The sequence below is a fragment of the Pyrgilauda ruficollis genome, unplaced genomic scaffold (genome assembly GCF_017590135.1).
Source record: "Pyrgilauda ruficollis isolate IOZ18807 unplaced genomic scaffold, ASM1759013v1 scaffold139, whole genome shotgun sequence".
Classification (NCBI taxonomy): Eukaryota; Metazoa; Chordata; class Aves; order Passeriformes; family Passeridae; genus Pyrgilauda; species Pyrgilauda ruficollis.
In genome coordinates this window covers 1,196,930-1,213,346 of record NW_024512432.1, presented here as the reverse complement: position 1 = coordinate 1,213,346, position 16,417 = coordinate 1,196,930, and the positions used below count along the sequence as shown (strand labels likewise).

The following is a 16,417-nucleotide window of genomic DNA, read 5'->3' as shown; positions in this document are numbered from 1 at the left end:
GATACAGACTGTAATCACCGTTTCTGTGGCTAATGGCTTCGTGTCCGAACCAGAACAGCTTGGAAGAAATTCTTCCTCTGTTTGTCAGGAATTTGTCAGGAACAGTTCATTCAGACAGCACAGAAAGAACCAACCCCACAGGAGTGACAGCTTCATTTCCCTCACCCTGAAACCCTGGCCAACAGCACCAGGCCTGTGTCCTGTCCCTGAGCTGCCTGCCAGAAGTTTGCAGTCCCAATTCAGCAAGACAGCTGAAAAGGATTCAAGTCTTGAACATCAGATGGTGACAAAAACGGCCTCTTCAATTCCTACCTCTTAGCTGTGAATGGTTTTTATTTCTGCCCTCTGTGCTCCCCTGTCCCTAACCATTTTCCTGGGCAGGATTACAAACTGTCCTTTGAAATAACGCACTTGCTGCAGCCTGAGCAGCTTCACTATCAGCACCCTGACCTTCCCTTTCTGAATTCACATCCCAGCAGTGTGAACTTTTACAATTTGATGTACTCCACACAATTTCTAGGATGTTCTGCACATCCCTTTCCTCCCTCACAAGTGCCTCTTACCTGCATGAGACAAAGGCAGCTGAGGTGAGGCGCAGACACCAGGTAAAAAGCACCAGCTACTGAGGAGGACACGGAGCTGTGTGTTTTATTTTATTTTATCTATTTTATTTACATCTCTGCAGCTGGGGCTCTGACACTGAACACGCTCAGGCAGGAAGGAGCTGGCTGCTGTGCCCTGCGTGGGGCTGGGCTGGAGCCAAACTGCATCCCTGGGGAGGCCGTGGGCCCAGCCCTCCGTGGCTGTGACACAGCCTCTCACTGAGCACCCCTCAAACAGAACACTCAGGAAGGAACACCACCACTTATTCCAGCTACAGAAACCACTGAGATGCCTTTCAGGACCCAACAGTGTTCAGTCAGTTCTTGCCTTGCAGTTCACGAGGTATTTCAGCAGTAGATTCCCTGTCATTGCTAAGAGCTGAGCAGCTCCTAAGGGGGAGAGTTTCCAGTTATGTTTTCCTAACAGCAGCTCAAAGTTTAAGCAGTTTCAGCACCCACCAGCCTGAAGCCAGTGGATCTCAGGCATCTTGCATAGATATTTCATAACTTAAATGGAAATTCTACCTGCAGTCTTAAATACATAAATATCTTCTGCCACTTGGCTCTACTGAAAAGCTTCCTGCTAATATAATGCAATATTTCTTTAACACAGGGATAACCATATTCCTAGTCTGCGTATTTTCTACCAGCACATTGGTTATTTTTCTATGCCAGCCTCTTGGTGCCAGGTCCCACATCAGCAGGATTCAAAGCCTTGGGCTCTTCAGGGGAGTTTTTCCCATGTTCCAAGTCAGACCCAGCATCTGATGTAGTGCATCTCCGCGGCTGCTTCCAGCCTGCACCCCAGCGCTGCAGGAGTTAATGGTGAGGAGAGCCTTGTCCCACTGGGCACTCCGGGAGGCTGCAGCCCTGCTCAGTCCCAGCCCCAGCAGGCAGCAAGGACAGCCCTCCGGCATTCCCGGCGTTGTCCCATCACACCGTGGTCTCTGTTTTCTTCACACTTCGACTGCGAAGGTGCTGCTGTATCAGCCTCTTCTCTCTGATGTACCTGACAGGGAGAAGGCATCTAAATAACCTCTGCAACCTTCCAGCCCTAATTCCAGCGAGCTGGACACGTGTGTGTCCATCCCCAGCTTTCGTGTCCGTGTCCAACTTTCCCAACACAGGGAAATTTTATTTTCTATTATTTTCTAAACGTTTCCTGGACACTTGGATTCAACACGATGATCAGCCCACCATGCAGTAACAGATCTGTGCTGCTGTAGCCTCTCAGTGCTCCTGGACCTAGGAGAGGCTCACAAATATGGGAGCTCCTCTGGCTTGTACCTGTGGGGAATTTTGAGCTGCTGCCAGGGGGATTCCGTCGCTCACCTCAAGTTTTGAGGGGACATCTGGCACTGATGTGGCCTAAATGCCACAGAACCAAAATGGCACCAAGTGTGGTACTGCATTTACCCTTCCCAAGGGAACAGCAGCAAGTACAAGCTGAGCCAGCCAAAGGCCCAGAAAGCAAACAGCAAACAAAATAAAGAGAAGTTACCCTGGGGGTCCAAATTTTTTTTAAGACCCCACTCTGTGTGTAGTCTGTATTAATGATGGAATCTTTATGAGCAGCAGGATAGGGAAAGGATTACAAACCCTCCCCATCCCTTCAGCCTCCCCATCACAGTGTTCTGCCTGCACCCTGCTACATCTGCACGTCCTCCTCATGAGCCAATTGTACAGATTGCCCTGGGCTCTGTGACACCTCATTTTGTGTCTGTGTACCTTGCAGTTGTCTGCTGAATCTCCTGCTCCTCCTCTTCATTTATTCTGTGCAGAATGGATTCCAAAAAGGGAAGATGAAATGAAATGTACTGAGCAACCTAACAAGGAGAAGACAAGAAAGGCACTGCCAGCTGTGGTCACTGAGGAAAACTCCATGAACTGTGAGAAGTGAGGATACACTTACATCACTGCTGACCTCTTCCACGTCCCCATCCATGAGAAAGAACTTGGCAGCCTTCTCAGAGGGCCCCTGCAGCAGCCTGTGCAGCAAGGGAACATCTCTACTCCTCAGCTGCTTCTTTTCTGGAATTTATCAGCAGGGTCATAAAACACAGAACATCCCACGGGGGCTCCATCTACCTCCTGAAGTCACGAGCCTTTTCTCCTGACACGGATCCCATACTGACTCGAGTGCAACCACCAGATCCCTAACAGATCCCTAATATTGTGCCATTTAAAATACCTTCTCCCCCAGCTCCCTCCCGTTCTCTCAGGTGTTCCCTTTACTAAAGATCAAATCTGCCTTTTCCTGGAAAAGCAGGAGTAAGCTGCTGTGGAAGTAACCTTTTCCCACTGATCAGTGAGTACTTTGAACTCAGCATATCCAAAGCTGTCAGGAGAAAGGGCCCACAATACAATCATTCAGTTTTCCTCTTCAGAGGACAGGATCCTTCAGGATCTCTGAAGGGTCCCCGAGAAGGCAAAATGCCACAGCACACACACAGAGGCCTGGGACAAGTCCTGTTACCCCAAGGGACACATTCCACACACACACAGAGTGATTAGAGCTGAAGTGATCAGGCAGCAGTGGCTGGCTTACCTCCAGACGCATGGATAACGTAAAGTGCAAATTCGTGGGGGCTGTTTTCTATCTGTGGAAAAAAAACCCAACAAAATCCATTCAGACTCACAGACCTTCCCAGCACTTCCCTCTCAGCACATTTTCCCTGTCTCAGCTCAGAGGTTTGGATCAAAGCCTGAGACAGGGATCCTGTCCGTACGAGAGTTACAGATACTGGATCTGGAGAAGGCAGAAAGCTGTGCTGCCATGTTCACTGTCCCTGTGCCAGCCCAACCCTTGTGTTCCCATGCTGCCCAAATCAGTAACACACTGGAAGCCCAGATCTTTGCTGCCTGCTTTCCTTGCAGCATCCTTCACTGCTTCCTCTGGCTCACTTCTCTCAGATCACATGCAGATCTGCTATCTGTGCTGCCATCAAGGCAAACCTCTGTGACCTACCCTCGTGCCTGACAGCCACATTCAGAAAACAGCAGAGCTTTTGAGCACTTACTTTGCAATTTATTCCCTACAACTTTACTCCCTGCTCTGTAATTCCCTTCCTTATTACTCCTAGAAGTTAAGTTTTCCTTCCAAGACACTCACAAGTCTTACTAACCACACAAAGTAATTCTGCAACAGCGAACTCTCTAGAAAAGATAAATGGGAAGTTTGAGAACATTACAGTATAAATTAAACACTAAGCAGCCATGCAAAATCAAGATATTTGAGAAATATGCAGCAGGAAGGGCAAAGCGACTTCTGACCACATACGACGTTGCCAGTGGGAGATGGTTCCAAGGAAATAAAAAAAAAACAAATAGTTTCAGACAGCATGGCACTGCCCTTGAGCAGTGCTTTTAGCTCGAACCCTCCCATCTTTCCATATGCCTGGCTCTCAGAGAAAGCCCATCCCAGACATTTAAAGTTGCCCATCTGGGTGGGTTTTTTTCCACTCTGCTCCATGCACTATCCTCACCCAGCTATTCCCCATCTGGAGTGCACATTGGAATGAACATTTCCAGAATACAGCCACGCCTCCTCCTGCCAGCAGACTCACCTTAAACTTCCGGAGCAACTGTTCTATCACTTGTCTGGTCCTCATCTGGCTGTTGATTCTTATTTTGGTTTCCGACCCAAAAGCCGGAGTGAACACCGATGTCTGGGAACGAGAAGAGCCACGCCGCAGCGTGAGGCACAACTCACTGGACAGGGCTCCCTGTCCCCCAGGCGACAAAGCCAAGCCCAAAACGTCCTACCTCGTGGTTGTAGAAGTGGCCATTGATGGAGAACCTGTGAGTTTCCACTTCTGTCCTGGTTATGGTGGGGAGCTTGGTCCGCCTGCGCACGGCCGCGGCGTCGCTGCTGGTGCGGGGCAGGGTGGCACAGTCCAGCTCCTGCTCCCTCCTGGCCTTCAGCGTGTGACTTCCACAGCACGGATAACCTGGGCAGAAGAGAACCACACATCGTGTGCAGCTGCTGGCCGCTCCCTGCCAGCCCCCCCAGGGGAAGGAGGCTCTCTGTGAAGGGCTTCATGTACTATTTATTATTTTTGTGAGGGGGTGGAGCAGGAAAGGAGCACGGCACAGAAATACAGTGAAGAATAGGCTGATTGCAGCGGTTGCAGTTTGCTGCTTTGCTCCCTTGGGAATGATTCCTTGGATGAAAGCACAGCTCAATCCCACTGGCTGCTCACCAAGTCACCTGCACAGCCCTAAGCAGCGCCAGGCTGGTGTTTCCCCAGCTCGCAGTACACGCTGCACAGAATAAAGAGATTTCCCTTTGCTGGCAGGGGAGGCCGGAGGTGTGAGAGGCCTTTTGCACTGTCACAGAACACAGAATTCTTGGTTAACCCGAGAGCACCGACACTAACTTTGCTCGAGGTCTGGCTGTTCCTCAGGAGATTTCAGGGTGTCCCCGCTGATGTGATGGAGGTCATCAAACTCTCCCCAGCGAGTCATTCCCCTGGAAGAACAAACACGTAGTTATCATTCACTGCTCCTCATTAACTCAGTGATTTCAGTTTATCCTGTGGCCAGGCTTCATGTCACACATTCCTATCCCTGCTCAGCTTACAGACTTCAGCATGGTAATTTTAGTTTAAGTCATAACAAAATCATATTAAAATACGGTATGACCAGGGATCCCACATGCTACACATCCAATTTAAAACCTGTTGAACATCAACCAGGACGTAACTTAAACAGCTTGCAGTAATTCCTGATCTGTTTTACAGCAACATCCTGGATTAATCACACTCAGACTACCAGGCAGGCACGCAAAACACACAAATTGTTGTTAAATAGTTACAGAGCACAGGTCTGTTACACAGGTTGAGTTACACACAGCCCCCTGTGCTGCCCTAACCAGATGTGTATGAGAGCAGCAAGCTCCATCCAGCCTTTCAGAAAACCTGCATTCATGTCAACATTTCCAGAAATCATTGCCTGAACTCTTCAGCCTAAGGTCTTCATCCAGTTACTGCTCTGACTGAGAATAAACCAATTTGTAGTGCAATATTAACAATGAATTTCAAATGTATATGTATATTATGTATGCCCAACAATATTCAGCTACCCCCAATTTACACGCCAAACAAGATCTTGGTTGTATTCCACACATTTACCAAGTTCATTTAAGATCAGACAGCCAAGCTGCTCTGCATACCTTCAAGCATGTCAGGGCAGCCCCACGTTTCTGGGATCATGAGGGAATGTTTACTTTAGCATACAGATTTCCACCAGCCAGAAGTTTTTTAAGAACTGCCCTGCAGGCCGCACCAGCAGACCTGGTCAAGGTAAATGGAGAGCCAGATCTGCCCAAAATGCAGGTTCTTTCCTAGTTACTCCTGTCAAAATTCATCCCTGATTTTCAGCAGCCAGAAATGGGGAAGAAGACTTTACTGGAACTCCACAGCTGCAAAGGTGGCAGAATTAAATCCCAGTTCAGTTCCAACATGTCCCACATGCAACCTAAGACAATAAGTCATTAGAAAAATAAACTCTGCAATACTCAATTCATCAGGGAGTCATTCAGGGTGAACATTGGCTCTGCCTCTGTATTACAAGATTCAGCTCATCAAATTCACCAACCAAAGTTGGGGAAACAGTGTTCAAAACAAAGGATAAGTACACTGAGTACCTGTATCACTGAGCACAACACACTGGGGTATAAAATGCCATGGGCAGCAGCTGGAACAGCTGGTCTGTGGGCATTTTAAGGGGTTTTTACACCAAATTTTGCACAGACAAAGCCACTGTCCATTCCTTGACTTGAACTTCACCTGAGCAGCAACGGCTCCAGAGCTCACACAGCTGGGAATGTAAGCTGGGACAGACAATCCCTCAGCACTTACCTACCAGATTCTGGCTTCATGCTCTAGTGTGCGCACCAACACGAGGCCTCTCAGGGGCTACCAGTGTCAGTGCACATGGAAACACGGGGGGGTTGTTTGGGTCCTTTCCTATATTTCTACACACATCAATTTCCCAGTCCTTGCACAGGAATGGTCAGTTCCCATGAAAAAGAGCAGCCTCCTCCAGCTCCTCAGGCTGAGGCCAAACACAGGTGCTACAAACACACACCCTCCACCAGCCCAGCAGAAGCTGCTGAAAGGCTCTGCTGTCCAGCAACCACCACGGCCTTTGGGAAATCTGGGATATGCAGTGCAGCCAGCCACAACCACTGAAGGCACAACACGAGCTATCCTGCGATGCCAGCCTCCCTAGGGAAGTGCACACATTACCTTTTGCTAGGGAAAAGCCCCACGTTCTCCGTTGACTTCAGGGTTACAAAAGAGGGGATCTGCTTCTCATCCTGAATCTTTAATCGGATCGGATGTCGCACGCCCCAGAATATCGAGAGGATTCCTTCAATGAATGGGGCGCTTCCTTCCCGCTGGAGAAACACAGGGAAATAGTCAGTGCTGCATAATAATGGAGTAAAAACAATCAACTAATAATAATCGATTACATTTTTACACTCTTCATTTATTACATTAGATGGAACATGTCGTGCAATAGCAACACCACAGCAAGTGGAGCTGTGAGGAGAAGAGAGCAATAATTTGTGATGTCCAGATTAGTGGAGTTTCTCACCCCTAAATCCTCACCTGATTATATGTCAGTTGCAGATTCTCTTGGTCTGAATAGTAAGAGTTATAATTCCTCAGAAGAGAACTGAGCTGCTCTCTAGAATAAAGATCACAATGGGAAAAAAAAAAACATTTAACATCTCTGTAAAATGCAGGTGGCACGTGGCAGGGTAACACCCCATAATTGTGCTACCCACTGCATCCTTGTGTAGGTTTATTAATGATCCATACATCATTTTCTGAGAGAAACATTTTGTCAAGTTACCGGGTTGCTCGTAACTTGCTTCTTTAAAGACCCGGAGGAAATTAATTAGTCAGTCTCACATGACCTTAATAACGCTGCCCCAGCACAGCTCGCACTTTGCACCTCTGCAGCAGCCATGAGGAGGAAGCAAACAGAACACCCTCCCCATGCACCAATGCTGCAGGCTACTCTAGCTGGGCTACACTTGGTTCTCCCTGCACCCTGGCTTCCACTCATGCTGCTTCAGACACTTTTCCAGTCTCCAAACACCTACAGGATGGCTAACATTTCTAGAAACACAACAGCTTTGCACCACGTCTTTGCTGAGAGGAGAAGGGAAGGAGATGAAGAGAACCTCTGCCAACAAGCAAGGAGCCATGGAGACAAAGCCAGCTGCAGCTCGGGCTGTGGAGGGCTGAACAACGACAGAATTAATTGAAATGCATTTCAAGGCCATCGAGAATGAAACACTCTTCCCCCCACCATTTGAAGACGACTCAGACTGTAATTCAAGCAAGCAATTCCCACCAGCAGAGGTGGTTAACCATGGGGAACGACTGCATGGAAGTGTACAAATTCTTCCTCGTGCACTAACGATTACAAAGGTTTCATGTCCTGCCTCGCAGTGATGTGTGAGCACACCGAGTTTGTTTCCAAAGAGTGCCTGTTATTTCCACGTTTGTGGGAGCTGGTGGAACAGCAAGGCCCACAGATGGAGCACACAGCACCTGCAAACTCTGCAGCACACGTTCCTCAGAGAGCTGCTGGGGCTGTTCACAACTCCTGTACCATCAGAAACACTATCACAGCTCCTCCAGCAATTTTAAATAAAGAGGAACTGACAGCCCAGCACGGCGACAGGCCCCAGGAAGGTGGCTTTTCCCTGGGCCCAGGTGTCCACACACCAGAGAGGAACCAGGAGGGCAGGTAACATGTCCAGGCTGTGCTTGGGGCAGAGGGCTGTTCAGAGTATGAATATGGAAAGCTTTCCCTGGCATACCTATCCCTCCCTCTCCACTTAATGAACAGGACAGTGTCCTGTTGCTTCAGAGAGCCTTTTCCCACCATGAGAAGGGAGAAGATCAGCTGGGCTTTTACCTAGCAGGTAACATGAGGACAGGGGCTGCAGCACTAAACTCAAGGTTCATTGCATTCCCTGCTAATTCTGTGGATGTAAATTATTTACTTTACACTACTGCAATCCCACACACAAAAAAATATCTTTAACTAGCTTTATCAACTGGATTCTGAACAAGGACTTGCAATATTTACTTCAACTTACTTTGGTCTTAAACCCTCAGAATACTGGTGGCAAAAGCCCTTCTCTGCACTGGGCTGAAATAACTCATTGGAAGTTCTTTGTGTCTCTGAGAGGGACTGCATTCAGGTCATCCCACCAAAAGGGAATGCAAATAAGTTTGGAGATGAATCAGCTGCAAGCCCAGCTCTGATCACACTGACTAGAGGTAAGCAAGATGAAGCACGCCTTGGCCCCGTACACGGGCAAGCTCCAGATGCAACTCGTGATTACCAGGCAAGAAGGAGATAGGCAGCTCTGTCCAGCAGATGTTGTGACAGACCTGCTGATCCTGCTCAAAAGGTGCTTCACACTCAAGTCTCTGCACTTGACAGCATTTGGCAATCATTTTATTGACAGCTGCTATCTCACAAGTTTGTTCCAAGTAGGACATTGGGAAGGTGAGCTCCCTGAAGATGGATTCGAGATACTTAAGGACTTGGGGCACACTCTGGGGCTCACCTATTACTCTTAGTCCATGCTGACTGCAAAGGCAAATAAAATCACAGACTAACAGCAGTAAGTGGTCTGCTAAGGGTCATCTCTGAAGCAGATTCTGTTTCTCAGAGCAAGCCCTCGAGATTTCCACACAGTTTCTTGCCTTGTCTGGAAAAACTTGCCATTACCTTCCTCAGAAGTTGGCATAAGTAAGTCTTTCAGGTTCCAGCCTTGCATTAGTGCAACGAACAGTGACAAACCACACAAGCAATTAGAAAAGCCCTGAGGGAGAGATTAACAGCAGCTCACTCTGACTTGTTTGTCCTTGCGTAGTAGAAACATGAGAGAAAAAAAAAACATTTTCCTTCTTTTCGTCCCAGAAGGGAATATGTGCACCAGCCTAGTTCCAGGAGTATTCTTACTGTAACACGTCTTCCTGCTGCCCTAACCTAGAGACAGATGCCATCTCTGCTGAGTCTGGTGTCTGGAAAATCAGCAGCTGCTGTGACAACAGCCAAACACAGCCATTAACAGAAACCAAAGCCAAGTAACTGGCAGAGCAACTCAGCCCAAAAACGTGCAGATTCACCACTTTCTGCAGCAGCAAAAGCAGGATACAAAGGAGCTGCAAGATCAGGTGCCCCGGTGGTGAACCACATCAGAGCCCAGGCTGCTCTCTGCAAACACTAACCCAGGACAGCTCACCTGTGCTGTCTCCTGCCCAAGCCCTGCACACAATCCCTGAGTATTTATGGCAGTTCTGCTGGAGACGCAGCAGTTCAGCCAGCCAAATCATCCCACAGCCTTTGGTCAGCCTTTTGATCCAGCCGTTGTGCAATTCCCAAACAGCAAGCTTGCCCCATCAGCAAGATTGCAGGATAGAACTGGAAGAGAAGCAGTGTAACAGCAGATTCAAGGCAGAGATGAGGGATGACAGTCTGGAAATTGCCTTGGAAGCAAGCCTGAGTGCATATGGAATGTCAGTGGTTCTTGAAACGCTTATTTCCCGCGATGCAAGGCGAAGAAAGTTTAAACCATGGCTGTCATGCAGAAAGGTCTCAGCTGGGATGCACCTTTCACCACATGAACAGGCAAGTACATGGAGGAATAAAGCCCCAGAGACACTGGGTCACCTCCAAACGCTTTTGCACGCCCAGTTCACACACATGAATTACCTCTGACACAAAAGCACTGCAGCCCAAATTAGCAGCAGTACAAAGGGAACAACTCTTGAAGAGAAAGAGAGTGATGCACCAGCTGCCTGTGTGCTCTGGCAAAGCCCTGACACCCTTCCCTGAAAAGGGAGAAATCAGCATTGCCCAGGCCACACAGGAGAGTATCAGGAGCCAGGAACAAATCTCTCCTGCAGCACCATGAATTCCATTGCAGACCCATCCCTGCCTGAGTCCACAGGTGGTTTCTTTCCCATGGGAAGCCCAAGAGCAATGGAAATGGAGAGAGAAGAGAGGCCCTCCTTCCAGCTCCTGTCAGCAGGGGAAAAACAATCCCACAAGAAAGGGCATGGAGCTAAATGCCAGGTGGCTCAAACTTTGGGGCAGCAGTAGGAAAAATTCCTCCCAGGGAGACTGAATTGTGAAAAAGCATCCCACAAATGACAGTTAGACTGCAATTCCAAGCTTTTTTTTTTTGTGAAAGAGACACTTCCTCTGACCACAGCAGAGAGCTAGCAGCCCAAAAATCTTTCTGCAGAGACACCCTGCAATCCAGGGCTGCCAAACCCCAAGCTGCAGACAAGCTGAGCTCAACTCTGAAACTTACGGTCAATTCCAACAGATTTCCAAGACAGGAAGGTCTTCTTCCCTAACTTGTAATTTTCTTTCAGAATCCTCTAGAAGGGCTGTTCTCCTTAAGAAACAAAAATCACAGAGCCAAAGGCTTAACGCTCTGTTCTTTTAATTCCATGTCAAGGCCAACTCTGTTCTGTAGGCAGGTTAAACTAACTAAGTGGTAGGGATTGCTGTTGCTACAGGCTCAGCTCTCTACAGGATCCCCTGTCAAGGAATACATGTGGAATAACTTGAAAGAAAGCAGCAAAGTCATTAAATGTCCAGTGTTTTAATAATTTACCTGGTTACGAACTTCTCTTCATTGACGAAAACAGAAGGCAGATGCTGTGCCTTCATAGTCACTTTCTTCATTTACTCAGAAGAGATGAATCTAAGGAAAAGGTGAAAGAAAAACAAATGCATCCACTACTGTTACTACAAAAGATGGAATTGTAATCAAGCACAAAGCTTTAGCTGGCTAAGTGAGACAGGCTGGGACACTCAAGCTCAGGGCTCACTCACCATATTTTGAATATTTCATACTTTGCCTTAATACCCAAGTCCTAATAAAAAAAGCCACAAGCCATTCCCATCAAGTGTATAACAGCCCCTTAAATCCCAGGCACTATATCTACCAGGACTTTCCCAAGCAGTTTTAGGACTTCTTCAACTCCAGGATTATGCTCAAGTTGTCAGCAGTCTGAGACAGCAGCCCAGGTACTGGCCAGGATCCATGTGTCCACTATGGACACAGCATGACCCAGGGTCAGCAAAACACACTGTTTTAGGAATCCAGATTCCTAAAACTAGGCAAGGGAAGGAGTGGTGATGGTTAGCAGTGTTCTGCAGCACACCAAGGAAGCAAGTGGAATAGCACAGATAGAACAAGACAGTGATTTCAGGGAGGCAGCAATACAATTTACAGATTTCCACACTGGGATTCAAGCATATTATGCAGGCAACGAGCCAGAGCAACGAGACTTCAACAATGCATTCCTCAATAAACTTAATTATGGAGTCTAGGCTCTTTCCTTCACCCCCAGGTACCAGAATAAAAGGAGGACTTAGGAGTTAACTGAACAAATGGCATGACACATGGCTGGGAAAAAAAAAAACCTCAGAGAATCCCGTGAAAAGCAGTAACATCTCCAAAGACTGCACTGGAAATTGATCATTCCACTGCCATTTCTCTTATTTGGACATGATGACAGAGGAATTTGGCTCACAGCACTCGATGCCCATTGTCCCTTAATGCCAGGGGATTGACTTGAATCTTATTTCAGACTGCATTGGACAGGGCCTGGTCAAAGGTATCTGCAAAGCAGCTGATTGTCTGTAGTCCCCATGACAAGCAGCCTTCCAAAAACTGATTTAGGGAACATTCAACCTTGAACAGGTCATGGCTGGGCAAAGAGGAAACACCTCACCTCTGTGTACTGCACTGCTGAGCTGCTTTTTTAGATGTCACCCATTTTCCATAATCACAGATAAACAGCTTCTAAAAAACAACATATGTGGACAAATGGCATATAAAAACCATGATCTTCACCCTACAAAATATACAGGAAGTTATTTCCTAAGCCCTAAAGCCAGAGTGCCCTACCAAAATGAGCTTCACCCGAGCAGCTGGTGTTTCTAGCAGGGCTCTGTCAGGAGCTCACTGAAAGGAGCAGCACTCCCTTGGTCCTTTGGGTGACATCCATGAAGACAAAAACACACCTGCAAGCCAAACAAGCCCAGGGACTTCTGTACAGACATGAGTTTGTGTGCGAGGAATACACTGCTGTATACCACCGCTTGGCTTTTCCCTCTGAAATGACTTCAGTAACCACTGGCCACACCTTGAAATCTGATTTTATGTGATCTGCTTAAGACCTCTAAGTGAAGCAGCTGCCCGTGTTAGCGTAATTTCAAGCCTTTTTTACAAGATGCAGAGGAGCTCATGTACTTTGGCACCTGAATAACTGAAGACAGACCTCAGCTTCCTCGCACCTGTCAGGAAACAACATGTTACGAGCAGTGGATAGCCGAGTCACCTCTATTAACTGTAGAGCAGCAACACTGGCAAGCTCCAGCAGCGCCTCACTGCTTGTGGCTGCACTCTTTTCTACACTATTTGGCCTTAAAATGATTCATCTGAAAGAAAAAGCTGATCTCTGCACGTGGAGAGAAGTGACCTTTACACACACACACAAAAGAGATGAACACCGTGTTTTGCTACGCAGTGGATGGCTCCCAGTAAATTATTTGCCTCGGACAGATTTTAAATCAGCCAGGTGCTGGAAATAAAGCTAACTGGAAGAGCGGGTGGTGATGGGGATAATGCTTCACCAATGCCTTTCTCTTTCTTTCCCTCACGGCTGCAATATCCAGGGCTGAGCCTTCTCTCCTGTGGCTGGGGAGAAGCACAACTCTCACTATGCTCTCCCCAGTTATGTGACCTGCTGTGCTTATCAGCCTTGCACCAAACACTTCCACACCACCAGCTCGCTCCAGAGGTGAGCCTCTTCTCCCTGGACCCTTCCCATGGGCACATTCTGGCTTATTTTTAGCCAAGACCTCAACCTGGGGGTTGCCACCGCGCAGTGACTTCCCCAGCACCAGTACCTGACACAACAGATGCCAGGATGTTTGCACTGGCGCTCCCTAAATCCACAAAGCTCTTAGATTTCCCATCACCTCCTGCTACCTTGCTGCTTTCCATGCCACTTCCCTGTAGTCCTTTTGAGGAAGCAAACAGAAGTAAATGCCTTTTCCACTGCTCCCTTTGATTTGCACTAAGCCAGCCATGCTAGTTTTCCAGCCACTCCAACCATATCTGCCTGTGCCATTTATTCAAAGCCATCTCCTGACTTACTTGGTATCACACAGGTGTCTTCACCATTATGTTAAACTGGTCTAGAAGGGCAGAATTTCCTCAGATAGGTTACACCTGGAAAGAGGAATCTTGGCTGGACTAAACTGCTGGCCTGAGACTTAGCTAAGTAGAAACCTAATGCTTGGAGAAAGACTGACTGAAGCCTGAAATATGTAGTGAAGGAAAGAAAGGAAAGCAGCGGGAAACTCAGGAGGACATGAAAACTGGGGGTCCTGCAAACTGAGCACCTCTAGAAGAGGATTGCAACTATTGGAGGAGTCTAGGAAAAGCAAAGGGAAAACAGACCAGTGCACATTTCAAAGCTGCAAGAGCATTGTCTTGTGCAACATGTCAGGGCACAAGACAAATCTCACAAAGGTAATGAGCTGTACTTGTCTGTAAGATTCATACCTTACCTGAAATGGTTTTGGTTTTTTTTTCCCCCAAAAAAGAAGTCCAAGTGTCCATGCAGAGGCAGATAAGAGGACTTGCTCCTTTCTATTCAGTACAGTGAAATTTAAGTCATTTACTTAAGGGGACAGACCAGGGACAGTAGAGTGCAGGAATGAGAAAGCAAAAGTTAAGAGCAAATGGCTACACAGATTTTCAGACAAGGATAAAAAAAGGCAGCTGCAGAGGAGCACTGGAAGGAGAGGGACACCCGGAATTGAGCCAAGGAGGAGCAGCAAGGCAGCACCTCAGTTTGTGAAAGAGCCTGGATGTGCTTTCTGGTGCATCCACAGGCGAAGACAGGGCCCGCAGAGTGCAGTGCGCTACGCAGAGCCTCTGCCCGCGCTGGAGGAACTAAAACCCCAAAGCTCAGCAAAGACCCCTAGGTATTTTAACCCAGAGCTCCCCAAAGCTCTTCCAAACCCACAGGAAGTCAGGATAGGGCCAACCTCTTCCATTTCTTGTACAGAAACCACAAGGCTCAGCTGCCCTTTAACTCAGCTATCCACTACAGACACACAAAGAATATTTTGTACATAGGCACAACACCATGTCCAGCTGAGTCATCTTCTAAACTCACAGGTGTCTGGTGTTTAGCAAATTTTTCAATCCTGATTGGTAGCTATGAAGGTGAATTTAAGATTTGTTCAGATAGATAAACTCCGTACCAGCAGAATAATTTTACTAGTCACATACTCTAGTTATGGGACTTCATGTTCCCCTTTTTTGTTATTTTTGTTTACCTCAGGTGTCCCTACCACCAAAGAAAAAGGTGGTAATTAAAACCAAGTACTTATTCTGAACAACTGTGTTTCCCCACTAAAAAGGGCTTTGTTTTTTCCTCGGACTTTCAGATTTCTTCACGCCTTATTTTAATAATTAGCTGTTCAGTACCGAGCACTAAGAGCACTCCTTGAGTACAAATCGCAGCATAAACCCCCTGCTCAGGCAGGCTCGGAACGGGATTTGACAAAAACAGCGGTAAACTGGATTATGCGAATACGGCCCCTTAACTTTGCCCGGCACAAGGCAGGAGGCACGCTGTCTCCCCGGGGGCATCGCTCGATCGGGGCTCGCACGCATCCCATTCGAGCCCCCCGGTACCCCAGTGCAGGAGAAGCTCCTTTCTGCCCGCAGCCGAGGGGCACGGGCCGTGTCCAGCCGCACAAGGTCACTGGCGTGGCTCCCAAATCCCTCCCGCACCGAGGCAAGGGCGCACCGAGGAGCGGCACCGCCGCCCGCCCCAACCTCAGCCGGCTCCCACGGAGCCTTAGGGACTTCTGTGGAGCTTTCCTCCTTCTGTGGAGCTTTCCTCCTTCTGTGGAGCTTTCCTCCTTCCCCCCGGCACCCCAATGCCCCAGCGGAGTGTCCGGAGCCTCCCAGGACCTCGCTGCCCAGCCAGCACAGCGAGCAGACCAGCCCGGCCGCCCTTGGCACTCACCTGGCCGGGCGATCCGAGCAGGAGAAGCGCGGCTGGAGTTTCACGAGCCTTTCCCGGAGCCCCCAAAGAGGCATGGCAGCGTGGCCAGGGCGGACAGCCGCCTCAGCTGCTGCTGTTAATTACTGTTTTGTTTAACAAACTGGGAATGCTGGAAGCCCGGGACACTCCCCGCACCTCGGTGCACGTCGGGAATATTTACCTAGCACTTTCCTTTCTCCGAGCGCTGACAGGAGCCCGCCCTTAGTCACGGTTCCACCTCCAGGAGGCTCCGGTTAACGCTTTAATCACTAACTTGACCGAGGGAGGCAACCTGCCGACTCCCTGGAATCATCTGGTGAGACATCCTGTGCCCAAAGCTCTTGTTAGGCTTTAACCTCTTCTGTTTCCTAATCCATCATGAATGGATAAAGCATGCTTTCCCTCAGATGCACGCCCATCCTCAGGGTTTGGGGGAATCGCCCATCAGATCACGTCCCAGCATAGATACACAGATTTAGAACGTTATGGCAAATTGTGACAGCAGAGCTTGATCCCTTAACCCCTCACAGTTGTTTTTGCTGAAATGTGTAACACCCTTATGGACATTACTGGGCAAGAGCTGTGCCTGTAAGAGGGAAAGCACGGCCTCTTACTTTAATTGCTCAGCAGTAAACTGCATAAGCAGATGCTTAAGCTAGAAAAAAGAATTGAACCAAGACACAC

General features: G+C 48.3%; 1 protein-coding gene across 4 annotated transcripts; it reads right to left on the bottom strand.

Moving 5' to 3' along the window:
• Positions 1 to 929: 929 nt before the first annotated feature.
• Positions 930 to 15,898, bottom strand: RASSF6 (Ras association domain family member 6). 4 transcript variants are annotated; one of them, XM_041459682.1, is made up of 12 exons: positions 15,716 to 15,898; positions 14,241 to 14,353; positions 11,269 to 11,358; positions 7,220 to 7,298; positions 6,854 to 7,005; positions 4,982 to 5,073; positions 4,368 to 4,552; positions 4,169 to 4,270; positions 3,151 to 3,202; positions 2,515 to 2,633; positions 2,331 to 2,428; positions 930 to 1,611 (listed from the first exon to the last, which is right to left on the bottom strand). In XM_041459682.1, the coding sequence occupies exons 3-12, from the start codon at positions 11,337 to 11,339 to the stop codon at positions 1,536 to 1,538; spliced, it is 1,026 nt and encodes a 341-aa protein (XP_041315616.1). In that variant the 5' UTR covers positions 11,340 to 11,358; positions 14,241 to 14,353; positions 15,716 to 15,898; the 3' UTR covers positions 930 to 1,535. The 4 variants fall into 4 exon arrangements, with proteins under 4 accessions (XP_041315616.1, XP_041315614.1, XP_041315617.1 ...); XM_041459680.1 differs by having other exon boundaries at positions 14,241 to 14,322; XM_041459683.1 differs by lacking the exon at positions 14,241 to 14,353 and adding an exon at positions 13,825 to 13,899.
• Between the last annotated feature and the right edge of the window lie 519 nt (positions 15,899 to 16,417).

Bases quoted from the DNA above. Each gene is read 5' to 3' on its own strand.
- RASSF6 (XM_041459682.1), bottom strand. From the start codon at position 11,339: ATGAAGAAAGTGACTATGAAGGCACAGCATCTGCCTTCTGTTTTCGTC. The intron at 4,553-4,981 runs GTTAGTGTCGGT...TCTTCTGCCCAG, and splicing joins ACAGCCAGACCTCGAGCAAA to GTTATCCGTGCTGTGGAAGT. The intron at 2,634-3,150 runs GTAAGCCAGCCA...GATAAATTCCAG, and splicing joins CGTTATCCATGCGTCTGGAG to AAAAGAAGCAGCTGAGGAGT.